The sequence below is a fragment of the Megalobrama amblycephala genome, linkage group LG16 (assembly GCF_018812025.1).
Source record: "Megalobrama amblycephala isolate DHTTF-2021 linkage group LG16, ASM1881202v1, whole genome shotgun sequence".
Lineage (NCBI taxonomy): Eukaryota > Metazoa > Chordata > Actinopteri > Cypriniformes > Xenocyprididae > Megalobrama > Megalobrama amblycephala.
Window position 1 is genome coordinate 15,213,377 of NC_063059.1, and position 22,021 is coordinate 15,235,397.

Consider the following 22,021-nt stretch of genomic DNA (forward strand, 5'->3'; position numbering starts at 1 on the left):
AATCTAGTTTTCTCCTGTTTACGTTTAGTTAGGGAGCCAGGGTAAATTCTTTGTATTTTATTTGTTGTTTTCTTTGGTCAGGTAAGTTAGTATTTTCTAAACCCTTAGTTAGCCCTCCTTTTGTTTGTTGTTTTGGCCTGTAACCCCTTCCGATGAAACCCTGAAAATGTTATCGTTTCATACAAAATAATCATAATAAAAAGAACTGTGATTTTGAGAAATTTGTGGTTATTGTGAGCTGGGACAGGAGACCAGGAACCGTTGCCCGCTTGAGGCTTTTTAAGGTTTTTCTTTACTTTTGTCTCCGGTCCGACCGAGCCCTAGACGGCTGGATCGTGACATAATGCGATAGAGATTATAATGCTTTTCCCACCCGATGCTGATAGATTAGATCATACATTACATTTGAGGAATGCTGAGGAATTACATCTTGGCTGTTTAGATTTCTTAGCTTACATTATATCCACTTACTACTATACTTACAACTATATCCAGGTAAGCAGATACAGTAAGAATATGAGCTTAATATGCAAAGTTTCCTATAAAAACATTTTAAAAAGAAAACACTTAACATGGTATACTAATACAATAATAAAAGATCAAACTAAGTATAAGATACACTAAATTGATATACAATCACAACACTATATAGCCCACATAACAAACAAGCAGTTCTGAAAATGCATTGCCATTGAAAATCATTAAATTCACTGTTTAAAAAACATAATTCATATAGGCTATAAAAAGACCAAACTCACTGACACTCACTAGAGGAATGCAACACGTTACACTGCACACTATGCAGTTTCTTTATAATGGTTATCTATGGGAGAAAAATGCTTAATGTGAAACTTTGTTAATATTAATAAAGCATACAATGTATAGACAAGCAGATGAACCCATAATATGAATGAAACACATTTAATTAGACTTTTGCGTTAAGCATTTAGAAAACTCTTAAGGAAAATGTTTAATGTGGCTTAATGCATTAAGAAATTATATTAAATTGCTCCTATGATGGATTTTTGTTAAATGATGGGTTTAACAGCTCTAAGTGAATGAAAACATCTTGCAAAGTTTTAAATCCGAAAGTCCACCGTATATAAAGTTATTGTCTCTCAAAAGTAAGAGTCCACTCAGGGTCAATTAAATGAGTAATTTTTAAAATGAATCCCAAGCCGTTTCATTATGAGGTCAAAATGAAACATTAGAATATTGCCCGCCCACTGGCGCAGACGCCAGAGAAAACTTGAAACCCCAATCTTGTGCTGGGTTCCCGCCATTATACTGACGTCTGCTTCTTCAACCTAAATGCATTCAACAAGTGATTTTCAAGCCGGTTGTTATTTAAGGATGGGTCAGTACCCAGTTTATGTGGACCAGCTTCTTGCTCATCTGAATCACAATCTGTAAGTATGATTTGTTACATCTCTGTCTAAATTAAATGAACACACCAATGTGAAGCTCCTCCCACTGCAATCACATCATCAGTGAAGCTCCTCCCACTGCAGTTCGTCAATAAATGCTGGAATATTCCCATCAGAGCATCAGGAAGAGCTGAAATCTGCAAAGACTGAGTTTATTAAAGAGGACAGTGAGAACATGAGTGATCCAGAACCCTGCAGAATGAAACACACTGAAGATACTGAAGAACAAAGAGGTTGGTGTTTATTCTTCATTCATTCATGATGCTGAACAACATTCATGATAGAAAGATTCAAGCTCTTCTGCACATTTAGAGAAACAGTTACTATGAAACTGTGAAAAATAGTTAAAGTACAGGTAATTTTTTTAATTAAATTGAGCATTTTTTTAAATGATTTGATTGTCAACATCAAGTCAAACTAAATATTATTTTTACTGTTTTATTTTACATGTATTTAATATATGGTTTCCAATTTGCAACAATGTTACTATAATTTTAGACATTTTTCAATATAGTTTACATTATGTTTTTGTTTTTAGGAGTAAACAGTAATGAAGTAAATTAACTTTCCAGAATGGCTCACAGGGTTGTACGCATAATTCAAGCGAAATCAGATTTATAGTTACTGTTACGTCCCCTGGTGGCGTAGAGGTATGGGGGAGACGCACATAATAAATATTTAAAACAACCTATAAACTTGGTCTCTGGGAAGTACTGTGGGTGAGTGACACAAGGACAAACAATGTAACAAAAAGTGGTTCGCTTTATTTACAACAGAATATAAGTTTACACAAATGAAAACACCAACCAAAAATCCCTATTTACAGCTATATACAAAGCAAAGAAATTATAATAAATTGAAACAAGCCACGGAGAAAAAGAAAATGAGCGGCGCTAAACAAACGAAAAGAACAAAACAAAACATTCAATAACTAATTCCCTCTAAACTAACTAAAAACAAAACCAGAAAATAAAGAAATCTTCGGCGTTCACGCCATAACTAAAGCTTCACTAACTATTAAACAAAACTTACATAAGGTTGCTCCCGCTCCTTCCCTAATGTGTCTAGACAGAGTCAATCCTGCGTGTTTGTAAGATGTAAGTCACGTGACATTCTTTCCTTTTCTTGATCTCCGGGCTGATGAAGTTTTCAGTTCAGATAAGACATGCTCTGTAACAAATATTCAAGGAAGCAAACAAGCAAGCGAAAAAAAGGGAGGGGGCAATAATCTGAACACGTAACAGTTACTGATGTATTTATTATAAATTATAGAAGTTATTCATACTCAGAGCTCAACCTTAAGCCATGTCATGTGCTTGTATAAAAATCATAATGAGTAGAGATGCACTGTTTTCTGTGCTTTCTTGGCTGAAATCAAATATAACGAAACACTTGGCCGAATACCGAACATGATTTTTCCGTATTTTTTTCCGATTTATTTTGCCAATTTTTTCATCAAAAAATTTTTATAAATTAAATAGTCAGAATGTGCTTTTTATTATTTTGTCTTGCTTTTCAAATAAAAAATCAATTACATACTGTCACAGACACATCAGGTTCCACCTCACTCCCTTACCCACGCACTCAATCACCAGCTTACTGATCACCGCCACCTGTGACTCATCAGCACTGCAATCACCACCACTACAAAGACACCACACTCACACACACTCACTGTCCGGTCTCGTTTGCACTACAACATATGTATGCTTACCTTAAGGACTCCAAACGCCATACTTACCTGCTCCAGTCGTCTCCTCCATCTCCTTCGTCTCCTGTTCTCCTTGTGTGCCTACCTGCCTGTGTGTGTGAGTGTCTCTGCCAGCTCCTTCCATCTCATCTCTTCATCCGCATCTGCAAGACAAAATCAGGACAGTATTATATTCCCTTCATCTCTCAAGAACCCATTATCTGCTTACCATCACCCTGTGCTCTGCTTAATGTAAATAAACTTACCTGGATTGTTTATACCTCTGCCTCCGTGTCTCTGTTGTAACAGAAGACCGGACCATAACAACTTCACAGCATGAGCACCAACGACCCGTTTCAAGAGCTCGTGGACGCACTGCGCCGAGCACTCACACCACAACCATCGTCATCATCACCCTCCAACGCTGCAACTTCCGCACCCTCCATCACCGCTCCTTCATCATCATTCACCGCCAGTCCCATGGCCAAACCGGCGCCCTACTCAGGATCGGCGGAGGAATGCAGCGGATTCCTTCTCCAATGCGAACTGGTCCTGGAGATGCAGCCGCACCTCTACACCACCGACACGGCTAAAATAGCGTTCATCATTTCGCAACTGCAAGGTAAGGCCCTGCAATGGGCAGATTCCCCGTGGACCCAGAAAGGCCCTGTTGTCCAGTCATATTCGGCGTTCGTCTCTCACTTCCGTGAGGTCTTCGGGAGACCTCTGACGGATTCTTCCACTGGTGAGAAACTCTATAATCTAAAGCAAAGAAATCTCTCTGTTAATGAATATGCCTTGCAGTTCCGAACGCTAGCCGCCACCAGCGGATGGAATGAACAAGCCCTCATCACCACTTTCCGTCAGGGATTGGAACCCAACGTGCGGCTGCATCTCGCTGCATACGAGGACTCAATGGGACTCGAACGCTTCATCCAACTCGCCATCCGCGTGGGTTCTCGTATGCAGTCGTGTCTCCTCGAGCACCAGGGCCAGTCATCTACCACCAACCTCCTCCGCCGGTCCGAACCCGTCAGCTCCCCAGAACCAGCCACCGAACCAATGCAAATTGACCATTCACGTCTCACCTCAAGTGAAAGACAAAGAAGGCTGACCCTGAACTTATGCTTATATTGTGGATCTCCGGGGCATGTCATCTCCACATGCCCAACCCGTCCTCCTCGGCCCGTGGTGAGTGCTATTTTTCCCTCCATTCAGAAAATGAAACCACTCACTACTATTGTAATCCTTACTGCTGCAAATACCTCTGTTCCAGTGGTGGCGCTCCTCGACTCAGGGTCAGCAGGAAATTTCATCTCAGGCGCCCTCTGTCGACAACTCAAGCTCAAAGTCTCCCCATCTCCAATTAACTATCAAATCCACTCCATCACGGGCAAACCCCTGAGCCGTAGAAACATCCGTCATTGTGTGGGACCACTTCAACTCTGTGTTGGCATCCTGCATTCAGAGAAGATACATCTGCTGGTTCTGGAGGAGTCCACCGCTGACGTGGTTCTAGGGCGCCCGTGGCTTGAACAACACAATCCCACCATCTCCTGGCGCACGGGCGAAGTCCTGAAGTGGGGCGACCACTGCTTTCCAGATTGCTTCCCGGCGCTTCCTGTTCCGAAGTCTCCACTCTCCAAGTCTCTCTCCATCAACGCCACCTCTATCGAAAGCCCTGTAGAGAAGCGCTCCGTGGATGTTCCCCCGGACTACGCCCTCTTCAGTGACGTTTTCTGCCCGCAACGCGCCTCCAAGCTTCCTCCACACCGGCCATGGGACTGTGCCATCGATCTGCTACCGGGTGAACCAGTGCCCAGGGGACGTATTTACCCCCTGTCAATACCGGAGGAGAAGGCCATGGAGGAATACATCAAAGAGGCCCTCAACCAAGGTTACATCCGCCCGTCTACTTCCCCTGCTGCTTCAAGCTTCTTTTTTGTGGCGAAGAAGGACGGAGGCTTGAGGCCCTGCATTGATGACCGTGCCCTCAACAAAATCACTGTCAAGTTCCGCTACCCACTTCCCCTCGTCCCAGCGGCCCTGGAACATCTCCGTGGTGCCACTGTGTTCACTAAGCTGGACCTCCGCAGCACGTACAACCTCATCCGGATACGCGAGGGGGACGAGTGGAAGACCGCCTTTGTCACGCCCACCGGACACTACGAGTATCTCGTCATGCCGTATGGCCTGGTCAACGCCCCCTCCGTATTCCAGGATTTCATACACGAGGTGCTCCGGGAGTTTCTCCACAAGTTCGTTCTGGTGTATATTGACGACATCCTCATCTACTCCTGGAGCTTGGCCGAACATCGCCACCACGTTGCGGAGGTCCTCCAACGCTTACGGCAATTCCATCTCTTCCTCAAAGCTGAAAAGTGCTCCTTTCACCAGCCCTCTGTCCAATTCCTGGGATACATGATAGATCACAGTGGCATCCGGATGGACGAGGGGAAGGTCTCCGCCATCCAGTCCTGGCCCACTCCATCCAAAATCAAAGAACTCCAACGCTTCCTAGGTTTCTCCAACTTCTACCGCCGTTTTATCAAGAACTACAGTACCATCGTCAGTCCACTCACCAACTTACTCCGTAATCAGCCCAAGTCTCTGTCCTGGTCCCAACAAGCCACCAACGCCTTCGAGACCCTCAAAAGAACCTTCACCACCGCTCCCCTCCTCGTCCACCCTAACCCAGATCTCCCATTCATCGTGGAAGTGGACGCCTCCACCACCGGAGTGGGAGCGGTCCTATCGCAGCAGCAGGGGACACCAAGTAGACTCCATCCATGCGCCTTCTTCTCCCGCAAGCTCAACCCGGCGGAGGTCAATTACGACATCGGTGACCGCGAACTCCTGGCCGTCAAGCTTGCCCTCGAGGAGTGGAGGCATTGGTTGGAGGGGGCTACTCATCCATTCCAAGTTCTCACTGATCATAAAAACCTTGAATATCTGAAGGCTGCCAAAAGACTCAACCCTCGCCAAGCTCGCTGGGCCATGTTTTTCTCAAGGTTCAATTTCTCCATCTCTTACCGTCCTGGTTCAAAGAACACAAAAGCTGACGCCCTTTCTCGCCTCCATTCCCCTGAGGAAAAGCCTGAAGTTCCTGAAACTACCCTGCCAGAGTCCATCTTTGTGAACCCCATCCGTTCCTGAGAGACCCTGGTCACACCTGGGAGTGGACTTCGTCACCGATCTCCCTGAGTCTGACGGTCACACGTGCATCCTGGTGGTGGTAGACCGCTTCTCAAAGTCCTGCCGCCTGATACCCCTGGAGGGTCTACCTACCGCCATGGCCACTGCTGAGTTGATGTTTAATCATGTTTTTCGTCATTATGGAATACCTGAAGATATAGTCTCCGACAGAGGACCCCAGTTCGTCTCCCACGTCTGGAAAGCCTTCTTCTCCCTCCTGGGTGTGACCGTCAGCCTGTCATCTGGATACCATCCTCAGTCGAACGGGCAGACGGAACGCAAGATCCAGGAGATAGGCCACTTCCTGCGTACCTTCTGTCACGGCCACCAGAACTCCTGGAACCAGTACCTGGGTTGGGCCGAGTACGCACAGAACTCCCTCCGCCAAGCCACAACTGGACTGACACCCTTCCAGTGCGTACTCGGCTACCAACCCCCACTGTTCCCCTGGGATGGGGAACCTTCCAACGTCCCCGCAGTCGACTACTGGTTCCAGGAGAGCGAGAGGGTTTGGGACTCAGCTCATCACCAACTGCAGAGAGCCCTGCGCAGACGCAAGATGACAGCCGACCTTCGGCGCTCCGAAGCTCCTGTCTACCAACCGGGGCAGAAGGTCTGGCTGTCCACCAGGGACATCAGGATGCGTCTGCCCTGCAAGAAGCTGAGTCCCCGCTTCATTGGCCCGTTCACCATCGTCCGGCAGATCAACCCCGTCACCTACCGTCTCCAACTCCCAGCACAGTACAGTAGAATCCATCCAACTTTCCACGTATCACTGCTTAAGCCTCACCACCCTTCTGTTGTTCCCTCCACAGAACCTGACGTGGCAGCTGCCGAGCCCCCCCTTCCACTCATCCTGGAGGACGGCACAGCTTACGTGGTTCACGAAATCCTGGATTCCCGGCGCCGTGGTGGTCAGCTTGAATATCTCGTCGACTGGGAAGGCTATGGCCCCGAAGAACGCTCATGGGTTCCCAAGAAAGATATCCTTGATCCTATCCTGTTACAGACCTTCCACGCCAACCACCCAGACAGACCTGCCCCACGCCCTAGAGGAAGACCACCACGACGTCGGGGTCCGCGGCCCTCAGGAGCGGGCCGTGGGAGGGGGGGTACTGTCACAGACACGTCAGGTTCCACCTCACTCCCTTACCCACGCACTCAATCACCAGCTTACTGATCACTGCCACCTGTGACTCATCAGCACTGCAATCACCACCACTACAAAGACACCACACTCACACACACTCACTGTCCGGTCTTGTTTGCACTACAACATATGTATGCTTACCTTAAGGACTCCAAACGCCATACTTACCTGCTCCAGTCGTCTCCTCCATCTCCTTCGTCTCCTGTTCTCCTTGTGTGCCTACCTGCCTGTGTGTGTGAGTGTCTCCGCCAGCTCCTTCCATCTCATCTCTTCATCCGCATCTGCAAGACAAAATCAGGACAGTATTATATTCCCTTCATCTCTCAAGAACCCATTATCTGCTTACCATCACCCTGTGCTCTGCTTTATGTGAATAAAACTTACCTGGATTGTTTATACCTCTGCCTCCGTGTCTCTGTTGTAACACATACTACATTTTAAAAATATTTATTTAACACTGAACATTTTTTTAACATTCCAGCAGACAATAATGAGATACTTTCTCGTAATGATACTTCATTGTGATAATGAGATACTTTCTAATAATAATGACATAAGTATCATTTATTGTAATACTTTGTAATAATAATGAGATACTTTTTTTAAATAATGAGATAATGAGATACTTTCTCAAAATACTTTCTTGTGATGAGATACCTTATAATGAGATACTTAAGAGTTGTTTTGACTAAATATATTACCTACTAAACCTACTAACCATCAAAATGGATTACTGTCAAACTGCATTTAAACAGAATCATATTCAAGCATTTTTTTGTATGCATGCATATGTATTAAACAGAGCTATTTCATACCTTAAGCAGATGAATGATAGAGAGAACAGAATGAAAGTGCTGGAGCTGCTGGATTTGGATGAACAATCAGCCGCACTGAGCAGCTTTTATATAGAGGGTATGTGAGTGACGTCACCGCCGGCCGGACTGATTGTGGTTACACCCACTGAGTGGCAAAAAGACTGAGCGTCAGCATTGAGAAAGAGCTCAGAGATGGACTGTGAGTGAAGGCATGAAGGTCCAATAAGGGAACAGGGGCGAATCACGTGTGACGCATTGATGCAAGAAACTTTACTGCATACTTTGGTTTCATACTTTTGTTCTTATATTTACTTAGCTGAAGACAGATGATCAGAAAACTTACAAAGATTGAGCCAAACCTCATTAAAAGCCATAGAATCTGCTGAAGTCTAACATGGACATAAAGACTGCATTATTTTACTTCCTGAAAAACACCACCCAGTAACAAAAGCACATATTTGAAACGTCATTCAATAATGTTTTTTTGTTTTTATTGTATGTATTGATGCTTTGGAAATTAAACAATCATGCCACAAAGTATTTTGATACTTTCATTTATTTCACAGGACTCAATGGTTCTATTTCAAAGTCTAGTGATGTTCGTCACTCCCTACATAGACATCTTGTGTTTAAATGCTGACTATAAAGATCTGAGAAACTGAAGACACATTAAACCACCTTCATCTGTCTGCAGAAAGACATTCACTAAATACATCACAACAAAACACACTGAACAAACATACGGTGGGCAAAAGGGTTCTTAAATATCACAATAAATGTTTTATAAAATATCATCTTAATAAGAAACCAATGACAGCAACACTAGTATACTGTCATAGTGCCTTATATTATTGAGAAATGCAGTTTGAATTGTGAGATCATTATTAGAGTGTCATTATATTGAATTTGGATGTTATTACTGAATCAAAACTTGATTGCACATAGTTTATTATTGAAAGGGTTAATGTTACTCTTGAAATCATTAACAATGATGAATTTGTTATCAGGATATTGAACAATGATTCTTTAATATCACATAATGTAGCAGATTTACTGGAATGAACCCAGAACATCCAAATCTCAAACCTTTTATCCTGTTACAGTTTACCACTCTTCATGTAAATGTAGTTTCAACAATATACCAGTTGACTTTCTTCTTCTCTATGATAATTAATCCATTTTGGGGATGAGCTCATTCTAAAATATACCTTGGAGCGGAGTCTGGGTTGAGGCAGACTACAATTTCTCACAGTCTGGAGCTTTGCATTGGATCCTGCTTGTTGAAAATGTAATTATCTTTATTTCTCTTTATCTTTATGTAATTATCTAATCAATCACCATGTTGTAATCACACTGTCTAAGCAGAATAAACACAAAAGAATGTACTGACTTTGGGAATGCTCTCTCTCTCTCTTCATAGTGTCTTAATGTTTTTGTGTAAACACTGATACAGTTTTTTTCAAGATTATTTGATGAATACAACGTTCAAAAAAGTTTAATCTTAAACTTTAACTGCTCCACCAAGAAAAAAAGGCATTTCATTTTTTTTTTGGCTTTTTTTTTTATCTCATTATGTCACTAGTTACCACACTCAATGTATTTTTTTTTTTCAACACATCCCATGATTTTTAAAATATCAGTCTCTACCAAATGGTTGATATGTCACTTAATGGTAAAATAATGAAATTCATATTATGAAAATCAGAAAATATGAAATATAATACTACTTTATTTAAAACAATCAAAATAAAATAGTTTTATATAATGAATCTTGTTTATTTATTGAAGTATTCCATGAAATATTTCAGATTTTGATTTTAACACAGGAAATTATGTTTTCTTGTTTTTTAACAATAAACTAAAATAAATAACACAAATTACTAAAAGTAACAAAACTAAAGACATTACATTTTTTCTGCGTTCAAAAACTAAAAACAAAATAGCAAAATATAGTAATATAATGGCATTTTAGGCTTTTATAATTCAAGAGAAAAGCAACAGCAGAAACTAGCTTAAAATGTCACTAAAAATCATAAGTAGCCTACATGAATATATTCATCAGCTCAGTGTAAAGCTGGATTGGATTGATACAAACTCAAACAAATGCATTAGTGTTTATTATTTAAAGCGTGTAAACTGAGTTTCAGAAGGTGCATCTCCGGTCTTCATCTCCACTGTAATCTGAACACAAAAGCTCATAAAGACGGTTTCTAGAAAACAGATAAACGAAAACTATCTCAGTATTTTCTCGAAATGATTCATAAAAACACAGCGCTGTGTGGAATATAATCTCACAGGAGTCGAGCTGCTGTTCAAATTGGTTCACTTTCACTTTCGGTTCATCGTCATTTAATCCTCTCAGCTGCAGTGACGTCATCAGCACAGCATCACGTGATCCTATAGAGGAGACGCCTGATATTCTGGATGTGCCTTTATGACTAAAATCTCGTCATCAATTTGGAGATTTGGCGCCATCTGCTGGACACTCAAACATCAACTGGTTAAGTGTACCGTTTTTATTGGTGTAATTGTGGCCCAATGCTGGCAGTTTTGGCATCATTTCTTTTTTCAGTAGGTCTGAAATAAAATTAAACCCATGATATTTTTTTTAGTTTGTGACGTTTTTTTCATTTAGGGTCATGAACATGCATGCAAAGTTTCAACACGCTGATGTGTTGTGAGATGTGCACAGAAATGTTAAACACTCTCATGTTGTATGTCAGAACTCCTCAACTCTAGTACTGAAGTGTAGTAGTGAGCTCTATATTACTTAAAGTTTCTGAAAATAAAAAAAAAAGTTGTTTTACCTGTTAACTGTCTGTCCCATTTTTTGAGTATTTTTGAGCAAAAAAAAAAGAAAAAAAGGTTTAGTATATTTTTTAAAGGCAAAACGTCACAGATTATTGCAGGTGTAAAAAAAAAAAAAGTTGTAAAATTAAAATAAAAAAAGTTATAAAAGTTTAAATTGATTACAATTGTAAATATTAAAAAAAATATATATTATATAAAATATATATTTAACAAAACACATTCAGCTCTAAAACTTAAAGAAATTCAGTGCTAAAAATAAAAGAATTTAGGTTGATATCTCAAAAAAGAACTTTCAGTAAGGTTTTTTTGTGCGCAGTACCAAACCTTTCCACTAGATGATATCCAGACTCCACCGGTGACCATATAAGGACGCTTTGATCTCCATATATGGTTTGAGTGATCTGAACCATATATTTCCATAGTTTTCAACATATTTAGGAACTAGTAATTCATAAGTAGTTTGGTAATGTTAATATTTGATTTGAATTCAGTCCCTAAAACACATAAAAACTTTATTGCTTTGGGTTTAGACTAAGATGTTGTTGTTATAAATGCATAATAGCAAATGTCCCACAGATGCGTGGAGGGTCTTAAAAATAAAAGAAAACATTTTTATACATCATAAATTCAGAAATCTATTATTTATATTGTTTTAAATGTATTGATATTAAAAGTTAGTTATTTGTACTTGACTGAATGTTTTTTTTTTTTTCATAGTGTGATTTTTATATAATCAATTTGACCCAAACCATACAGGCTGTAACCAGAAATCGAACAGTGCATGAGGGTTAAGTGACACTGTAATAGTGACATTAAGTTTTCTGTTTATTCTCAGTACATCTTGCTGATCTCTTTCTATCGCTATGATGAATTAACCAATCAGAAGCTTCTAGAAGAATGTGCTTGGAGCTTTAGCCCTGCCTTTCTGTGTGAGGAGCAAACACAACGAAGCATTATCATCAGTTTTCAGCATATCAGACATCAGGCGAGAGTAAATGTTTGTATGTTGTGAATCATTCCAGACTTTTCACTTATCTGTGAAAATGATAGACTTACACTAGAACATGGTCAAACTTTTGACTCTCACATCATTCCAAACCCATGTGACGCAGTGTTTTAATAATCATACAAATTTCAGCTCCACAATTTATTGAAATTTATTCCATAAAATGACAGGAGTTAGTGAGTCAGAGGTCACTACAAATTACTTATGGCTTATATAATATTTTTGATTTGATTTAAACTTTGTAAACCACCTTACAAGAATCAACCAACAAGCAACGCTGAATCTGCAGACACGGACATCCAAGACCATGACCAATCATAGGTGTGGTCAAGAAAGACCATTAAAGAGCCACCCAGCAAAACCCTCAGTGTTAAAAGTACTGGTCCTTTTGTTATGTCCTCACTACAGATTGTTAAATAACACCACCTGAAGCAGAGTTGCAGTTAATAAGATACAGAAATTAAGTGATTAATTAAGTGATGATTGAGCATTAGTTATGAACACCTGAATCACTGAAGGAAAGAGAAACAAGAACAGAAAAAAGAGAAACACAGAAACTATAACTTTCTTCAGCCACAGCATTAGATGAAATCATCTGAAGATAAAATACATTAAATCTCTCAAGATCTCAGCAGAGGAGGATTGAACAACTCCACAAACAGCATTACATCTTTACTTATTACTAACCAGACTGATTATTTCATAATCAAACCCTACACCTCATATTTAATAGAAAACACTTGTGTATAATGGATGTATACAGTGTATGTATATATCAGTGATATATAGGTTTTGTGTGTGTGTGTCCATTCTGTCAGCTGTTTGAGCTCATTGCTGCTGTCTCCTCTGGCTTGCTTGGTCTGGGACACTTAATCTTCAACAATATTACTGATCCGCCTGCATTGACAATATTGTATGAGATTTGAAATGCGCTGGACAATGACATCACCTTTCTCCAGAGCTGCTGTACTGATGAAATTAACTAAATTAATAATGGATTTTATTAATTTAGTTGACACTATTTTCTTCTAAAGCTGTTCAACTAAAACAAACTTTGTTGCATAATTTTAGTGAAACAATCGGTATTGTGAAAAGCACTATATACACATGAATTCTGGTTGTTTCAGAGCAACATATTAAATATTTAGATTGATTTCTACAAAAACAAATTTTTTCCCTTCACTCATGTTCATGTATAATGTTGCCTGATTCTATGACTGGAATCATGCATGTATGTTTAAACTATTTAAATCATTGTCTATTTCTCTGTCACCCCTGGCCCATTCTATATAGCCTTTTAGTTCCTCTCTTGTTGTTTGTATATCCCTCTGGACATTGCAAAGCTCATTATGTGTTCTCCTCATCTCTGCAATGGATTTAAGCACACTGGATTGGACCTTTTCTGGATCATCTACGTTTCCCTGTCTCATCTGGTGAATGTCTACAGAATCCTTCACTATGAAGGCGACATCAAGTAAGACTAACAGTCCACTTAACACTCCTGAGACTGCTTCTGCTACAACTCGCCCTACTCTTGCAGTCTGAGTAGCAATTCTGCTAACATTTGCCAACAGACCCAAATTCATGAGTTGTGTGGCACACAAAACATCCCTTCTGTCTAAATTGCATGATATTTGCACATTGTCAAAAGCTGAGCTGCTGAAAAAAACACTGAACTTTGAGATTTTACTCAGAACCTTTCTCAGTGTATTCAGTGGTGTGAGAATTGGTTCGCTTACAGATTCATACTTCTGCTGAATTTGTTCAAGACTCTCTCTGAATGATTTTTGCTGTACAGTGTTAGTAATGGTGGATGCAGCACCTGTTACTCCACCTGCAACTCCTACTCCAACACCAACACCAGTAACAATCAGAGACGCCCCAAGAGTGAACGGTGCCAAAATTAAACCCACTAATGCAGTGATTCCTCCAGCTGCTCCGATCACCGAACCTGACAGACTCCCCGCTGTGGCGCTGTAATGTGCAGACTCCATCGAATCTGTTATTCTTCCCCACTCACTAACTAAAACCTCAATGTCTTTATAGTGCTTGTCGTAGGTCTCATCAAAGGCGGTGATAGACTTCTTAAATCTCTGTAGCAGTGCCTCTGGAGCTCTGCTGTTTCTGTCTACTGCATCTGTCAGGAACGGTTTAGCTAGAATCTCTTCAGCTGAAGGTCTGTCTTTATGGTCACGACTGAGCATTTGACTGATTAATTCACGAAGTTCCTCTGAGTATCTCTCTGAGATGGGAGGGGAGTTTCCTGTCATACTGACAGCATGAAGTATGTGGCGCTGCATGTTATCGGCCTGTGGAGGAAAACAATAAAACAAGAATCTGCTTAGTGTCATTAGGGATTGAAGGGAAAAAAAAGAAAAAAACAAAAGTGCTTGATATGACAACAAGCAGTTTATAATGAAAAAAAAAAAAAGGAGCGATGTTGCCTACGCCTGATCTACAGTCCTGCTCATGGAGGGCCACTGTCCAGCAGAGCTCAGCTCAGCTCCAACCCCAATTAAACACACCTGAACCAGATAATCAAAGACCTTCTTTCATCTTCAGAACACAAATTAAGGTATCATGATGAAATCTGAGAGGTATCTGACTCATCCATAGCAAGTTAAATTTCTACATATGGACGAGAATATACCTCTCGGATTTCATCAAAAATATCTTAATTTGAAGGTTTTACAGGTGTGGAATTACAGGTGAGTAATTAATGATAGGATTTTCATTTTTGGGTGAACTAACCCTTTAACACTGGGGGTTTTGCTGTGTACCATGAAAAAGCACTGAGCTCTGCATTTATAGATTATAAAGGTATCTGAAACAGACCCATCAATTTATATTTTTGTATTTTGTATTTGTATGATGTAATTATCACATTCTTTAGTTTCATTTTCATGGACTTTTAGTTTGTGTCTCTTCAGTCACATGTCTCTTTTATTAAGTCCCCACCACAATCTGTTGTCATAGACAATCGCACTAGTCCTAAAGTTTGTTATCTGTGTATTTTGTTCTTCAGATGGATATGAGGATGGGAACATGGAAACAGGCCATCCTACGACACAAACCACCATGCAGCCTTGCCTAGAGCCTAGCCAGGTATGGAAGTGACAGCAGAGCCCACCGCAGACAGGGAGCTTTCATCTGCTGCGATGAATGATCTAGAGCCTGCGAGGAGAACAGGGCTGGCCATCTCCCCAGAGCTGAAATCCCACAGTGAGTCTGAATAAGTGTGTGAGCCAGTAACATCTGTTCCTGTGGGAGTTTTGTGCATCTAGATAATGAAGACTGGTTGTTCGATTGGGAAACTAAGGTAATGTTCCCCAGCCTGCCCCTCTCCTGTGCTATCATCACTGCTGGTCCTGCCAAGCATAAAGCCTGTTTCATCACCCTGTATTGAGATTGTGTTGTTGTTGCTAATCCTGACTGGCCTTCCTCTCCTTTCTCCTCATCCAGATTTAGCCAGTCCTTCAGGCTCATGTTTGCTGATTTCCTCCAACCCATCATCTCAACTGATGCTAAGCCTTGGGTCCTCGGGTTGCCAGCTTCGCCCAAGCAAGTAGATCTCCCAGCTCCTCATCCGGCTGCTGGTCCCATCACTCCACCAGTCAACCTGTCGGCTCCACCTTGGCTGCACCCTCCCTCAGCTCCACCAGGCTCCCCTGTCCCTACGGCTCCACCTTCGTCAACCATCACCCTGTCTGCGCCACAGACTCAAGAGCCTTCCACATTTTACTACCTTGGACATTTTTCGCTGTGGCTATGTCGTGTATCACTTGGTCCTATTGGCTCTTTGTCTGTGCCTAGGGCTCTACTGTCAATGACTTCTTCTCCGTCTGTCGTCCCCTGGTTGTCATCAGCCAAGACTCCATCATGGGCTTGCATCCTGGCTGTGCTCTGTTGAAGCACCTGGCCACTCCTCCCATTCTTGCCTCCCTGGTCTCATCCACCATCATCACCACACTGGTCCCTTCCACCAGCCCTTCCTCCTTCACCAGTCCTTCATCCACCTCCAGAACCACCTGCTCAGCCATTTTACATTGCGAGGCTGCACCTTCTCGAAGGAGAGCATTCTGTCACAGTTACGTGTTTAGTGTCATTTTCACAGACTTTGTATCTCTTCAGTCACATGTCTCTTTTGTTCTAAGTTCCCACCACAATCTGAACACAATTTGATCATCACACCTGTTAGTCCTGTTCATGATCTCTGTGTATTTAGTTCCTCAGTTTGATCTGTTCAGGGTCCTGTATGTGTGCACAACTTGTGGAGTTTACTCATTGTTTGGATTTCCTGATTTGAGTTATTTAATCAGTCTTTTATTATTTGACCCTTTTGACATTTCATCATCATCGGACTAAAACATTAAATTAATATGGTGCTTTTTTGAAAAAATAAATAGATACTCACCCACACATTAAGCATGCAGAGATCATGGAGCAACCATCCCAATGACCATATGTCACTAAAACAGCCAATGCATGACAATGAAAATCAAGAAGTATGTGTACACTGTAGAACATGTTATGTGCTATCTACTTAAAAAATATGATTCCATGATTCATTTTTTTTATTTAAGTGTACTGTACATAACTGTTACATTTTTAGACAACTAAAATAATTAACCTTCGTGAAAAGACCTTCTCATTTTGATTACGATTTTATAATTCTGAACATATCAATATTTTATATACATTCAGTTATCCAAAAGCATACCTCTTAGAATTATATTTACTCTCATAAACTTCTGGGCTGACGTAGAGCCTTGCACCCACAGCTGAAGTAGCATATTCATCAGCACTGCAAAGGAAAAACAATGTAAACTCAGTTCAGGACTTTTGCTTTTGGCCAAGAATTTTTCATTTTGTTCCCATTACTGTTTTTTATTTACCTTTCCATGCTTTTGAGCATCCAAAATCTCCTAGATTGACGTAACCATCTTCAGTCAGAAAGACATTCTACAATGATAACAGAAATCTCATGAGTCTTACAGATTTGACTTTGTGATATGATTTATTGAGCTTTATCAGTGCGTACCTGAGGCTTAATATCTCTATGAATAATTTTCTTCTCGTGGAGATACTTCAGAGCAAGACAAATCTGAACCAGCCAGTCGAGGATCTACACACATGGAGAAATCCCAGTGTGTGAGTCAGTGATTGTGTTTGTGTGGTCCTGGTTTTCCCTACATTATGGGGATCAAATGTCCCCACAAGTACCGATCAGTTTTGACCTTGTGGGGACATTTTTTGGTCTCCATGAGGAAACAAGCCTATATATCATGCATAATTATATTTTTTGAGAATTGAACAAGGCAGAAAGTTTTGTGGGATGGGTAGGTTTAGGGGTAGTGTTAGTATAATGGGAGAGAATACACAGTTTGCACAGTATAAAAAACATTACATCTAAATGGCCCCATAAGACATGTAAACCTAATGTGTGTGTGTGTGTTAATTTCCCCACAATAATTGCATTTTTGGGGTCATATCATACTAAATCATGTTTTTCAATCTAAAATATTGAAGTTTATGTGAGGGTTGTTTAAAGGATAGAGAATAGAAAGTACAGTATGTATGAATGTCTGCATAAGAAACTCACCTGTTTTTCTTCAAAAAAACCTTCTTCTTTCTGTGTTTCCATGATTTTTGAAAGGTCACCTCCTTCACAATATTCCATCACAATATAAATGCGTCCCGCTTCTTTATCTAAATAAAAGAACATCCTGTCAGAGAATAATTTAACTCTGAATGTATTAAAATAGCTTCATTTTCCAAAAGCTATACTGATGTTTTGTTAAGTTAATTGTTCTTCATTGTCGCTATTTTGAACAAGGGAACTTTAGTGTAAAAAGAAAAAAACCTTCAAATGAATTCACATAAGTGACAATATATCCAAAGTTCAGAGTTTTCAGGATCTCAGCTTCCATTTTGACAGTATCCAGCTCATCCCCCTAAAAGGAAGAAGAAGAAGAAGAAGAAGAAGGAGAAGAAACCTTCTATTTAAGCAACACTCTTATTGGAGAGAAAAAGATGTCACTTTTGTGCTCAGTACTTCAGTAAGATTCAGTAAATGCTCACATCTCTGGAATTCATCTGTTTGACCACATAAAATCTCCGTCTGTGTCTTCCACCAGAAACGCTATTCCTGAAGCCCCTCGTCCAAGTTCTTTCTTCATGGTGTATCCATGTTCTTTTAGCACCTCTATAATCAAGATTCAGAATAATTTCCATCGAGATAAGAGAACCAAAGATTTTCCAAACTTTGAATCAACTGAACCAATTGCTTTGCTAAATTATTATTATTATTATTATTATTATTATTATTATTATTATTTGAAGTGCTCAAAACACCTGCTGGTCAAAACTGTGTAAATGCAATGAAAACAAAATAACTGCAAATATTTTCTTGAATGTGTAATATATTAAATGCAATCAACACAAAATATTATTGATATTATATTTCAATCATTTATTTCATTTATTTGTGGGGTTTGTTTTGTGTGTTTATGGGGGCCAGTATACTAGGCTAATAGAGTACCCCAGGGATGACGTGTTTTTGTAGGCCAACCCGGAAGTTAGCGGCACACGGGTTCCCTCGATTGAAAGCCTATGCATTTTTCCCATAGACTTTTGGAAAATCGCAGAAAATAAGCTCTGTGTTTAACAAAGGGTTATGACACTTACACGTTCTGTCTATCAAGATAATCTTTACAAGTGAACACAACATTTATAGATTTTGAAGCCTAAATAAATTTGTCAGATATAAAAGGCTAACAGTAGGCTATAAACGGACTACAGCACACCATGGTCGCGGATCAACGTCGTCACCACCAAACTTCCTCAAACTGTATTTAGAAAACAACTTTATTTAAAAACACGCTCGCTGATTATGATCTGCGCTATTATTAATACTTATCCACTTTTTCATGAGAAATGCTGTCCAAATGTCCCGTTTTTAATGATGACGTCTAAAGTCCCCGCCAAAGGAAGTAGTCCCTTTTAGCAATTTGTTAGCAACCGCCGATTTTAAGACACAGTAAAAGTTTAAAAAATCACAAGTGGGTTATAACTGGTGTGTTTTATGTCATAGAGCAAAACCTGAAAGTATTTAGAGGCTTTGTTAACCACAGACCTTATTTCAGGCGATTTAGCAAAAACCCATTAAAAAAAAACCATAGACTTTACATCGTTGGAACCGGAAGCCCTAAAATGCTAACTCACTTCCGGGTTTTGCCTACAAAATTGCGTCATCCCTGAGGCACTCTATAGGAGACAATTAACTATTCATTCACGGTCACTCCAAATCTAATTATTTGTGTATCCAGACTCAATCTGATCTGATTGACCTTCCACTTCAGTTTGTCCTGTGGCACTTTTTCATTTTCTGGAATATCTGCATTGGTTTCAATGGCATTGGCATTGCATTACAATAAACAACAACAAAATGATTAGGTGTTACAACATAAATGTCAATTGTGTCTAATGAGGCAGAAACATACAAGTATTGTCAGACCTGTAAGTTATCAGAAATTCGTTGAAATATATTCTAATTTTCAACTTAATAAAGAAAACATGAAAGAAGAGAGGCATTTTTCAGTCCTCTGACTCTGGTCCACTCTGGTCTATCATTGCCATCAGATTGTGGTTTCTATGGGAGATTTGATGCTTTTTGTTGCCAACATTAAACTGATGTTGTTCAAATTGAGTGTGAAGTTTATACTCACTGATCACACCAGGAGAAACGTTCATGCTGGGATCTGAGATACTGGCGTCAGCACTGGCGTCTGAGAGTCTGCAATACTGAGCCATCTTTAGAGGAGAAATACTACATCTTAATGATATTTACATTTGAAATATTATTGATTGAGACCTTTTAGTGTTCATTCTGAAACCTGTAAGATCTCCTTATGAATCTTAATTCTGTCATATCTTGTTATTGAATTGCCAAACACTAGACTGAACTTAAAGGGTGCTTTTGTCCTGAAAATCTTGAAAGTTCATAAGACAGGTCAGGGAATGTTGAAGCATTCAGGTTAACCCATTAGAAATGAGCTACAGGGGTGAAATACTATTACAAAAGGGTGTTTTTGTCAGGTCAGGGAATGTGGTCTTCATATGCAGTATAAGGGATCACTGCAGTCCAGATCCGGTGTGATAATTGTGTCTCATCAGATTTCACATCATTAGCACACTCTACACATTTCAGTTCGATTCTGCTGCAGGAGCTGCTTCTGTCCTCTGCACTTCTCTTATTGTCCGGTTTGGCTCAGATATCAAATCAGACCTCAGAAGACTACAGCCGACAGTCTGGACTGCTGAGAGAATATAACTACTGCCTTTCCCACCCTTCAGAAACAAGGAAGAGGGCTGAAAAAAAAAACACTTTGGACCTCACATCTAGACCACTTCTGCTTTGAGCTGTTTCAGTCTGTCCGGCTCAGATCACAATGAAATCCAAAAGTCTTCTTTTCTCTGGCCATCAATCTCATGAACATTGAAATACCTTCAAGTTTATCCCACTGTGCAATAAAACTAAAAATCTATCTATCTATCTATCTATCTATCTATCTATCTATCTGTGCACTGGAAGCTTCTGTCTCTTAAACCAATCCTTTGTGTGTTTATTGACAATAAATCCTCATTCTGATACATAAGCTGCTGCAGTTACACAAGCAAATGAAGCAAAGGCTTTTTACTATTTGTGACTCTAGAGCACAAAACCAGTCATGGGGCCGTTCACACAGAACGCGTCTTTGCGTCTAAAGACGCAGCGCTCAGGAGTGGTTTTAAAAAAAGCACAGCGTAGAACGCGCTTTTGAGACGTGAGGCAATAACGACAACAACGGAAATAATAGAAATAGGTAAACAGCAGAATTGACAGATACAAGTTTTGACATTGAAAAAAAAAGAAAATAAGATAATAATGAGCGCCTCCTCCGCCATGTTGCCATTATATAAAACAGTTGTCATGCCAACTTGCAACGCTTGCCCTGCCTCCAAGTTCTTCTGATTGGTCCACTGTTTTGGAACTGACATTGATGAGCTGCGCTGCGTGTAAAAGTTGAAATTCTTTTAACTTGACACGGCGTCTTAAAAACGCGGCGCTCATGTGAGAGGCGCTGCAAAAGACGCGAGACGCGAGTGTAACGGTCATGCACGTCCGTCAAGCGCGTGTTTACATAGAAAAACAATGGGAAAGTAGCGCATTGGAATAGAAAAACGCGTTCTGTGTGAACGGCCCCTTAAGTTAAGCACAGGTATATTTGTAGCAATAGCCAACAATATGAAGTATAGGTCAAAATATTGTCCTATCAATGGAAAGCTTATTTATTCTGCTTTCATATGATGTATAAATCTTAATTTAAAAAAAACCTGACCCTTATGACTGGTTTTGTGGTCCAGGGTCACATTTAGATCTGAAACATTAGGTCTTCATTTCTGTAAACAAGAACAACAAAAAGATCAATATTTTAACTTATTTACATTATGTGATTTTTTTTTAAAGTTGTGTACATATATGTTACATTAATCTGTTGAAGTCCCTTCAATCCTTTTTATGTGACTTCTATATACATTTAATTTTATTGTAGGCTACTTTGTTTTATTTCACACACACACACACACACACACACACACACAGAAAGGCTGAGTATCAGTTTTATATTGGTGTAAAATGACGCATCAGCAGCAGAAGGCCAATCAAATATCCCTGTGGAATCATGTCAGTAATATCTGGGAGACTGGGACTGAAACAGGTTCTGTAATATTGACGAACCACCAAACAACTAATGTTTTAATCATTACCCTAGTGAAAAAAAGTATACTTTATTGTATTTTAAATATATTCCCTTTTATTGCAAATATACTAACAAAAAATGTACTATCTTTAAATATATAAAAAGTATATTAGCATCATATTTTCAC

The 22,021-nt window shown here is 40.1% G+C and overlaps 1 protein-coding gene across 1 annotated transcript; it reads right to left on the minus strand.

Moving 5' to 3' along the window:
- Window positions 1-12,685: 12,685 nt before the first annotated feature.
- Window positions 12,686-19,961, minus strand: LOC125249296 (serine/threonine-protein kinase ppk11-like). Its single transcript, XM_048161563.1, is given in 10 exon segments — window positions 12,686-14,403; window positions 16,509-16,563; window positions 16,815-16,907; window positions 16,998-17,056; window positions 17,136-17,219; window positions 17,697-17,803; window positions 17,958-18,048; window positions 18,176-18,207; window positions 18,210-18,299; window positions 19,822-19,961. Coding segments are annotated over 10 exon segments (1,782 nt in total). The 5' UTR covers window positions 19,907-19,961; the 3' UTR covers window positions 12,686-13,317.
- Between the last annotated feature and the right edge of the window lie 2,060 nt (window positions 19,962-22,021).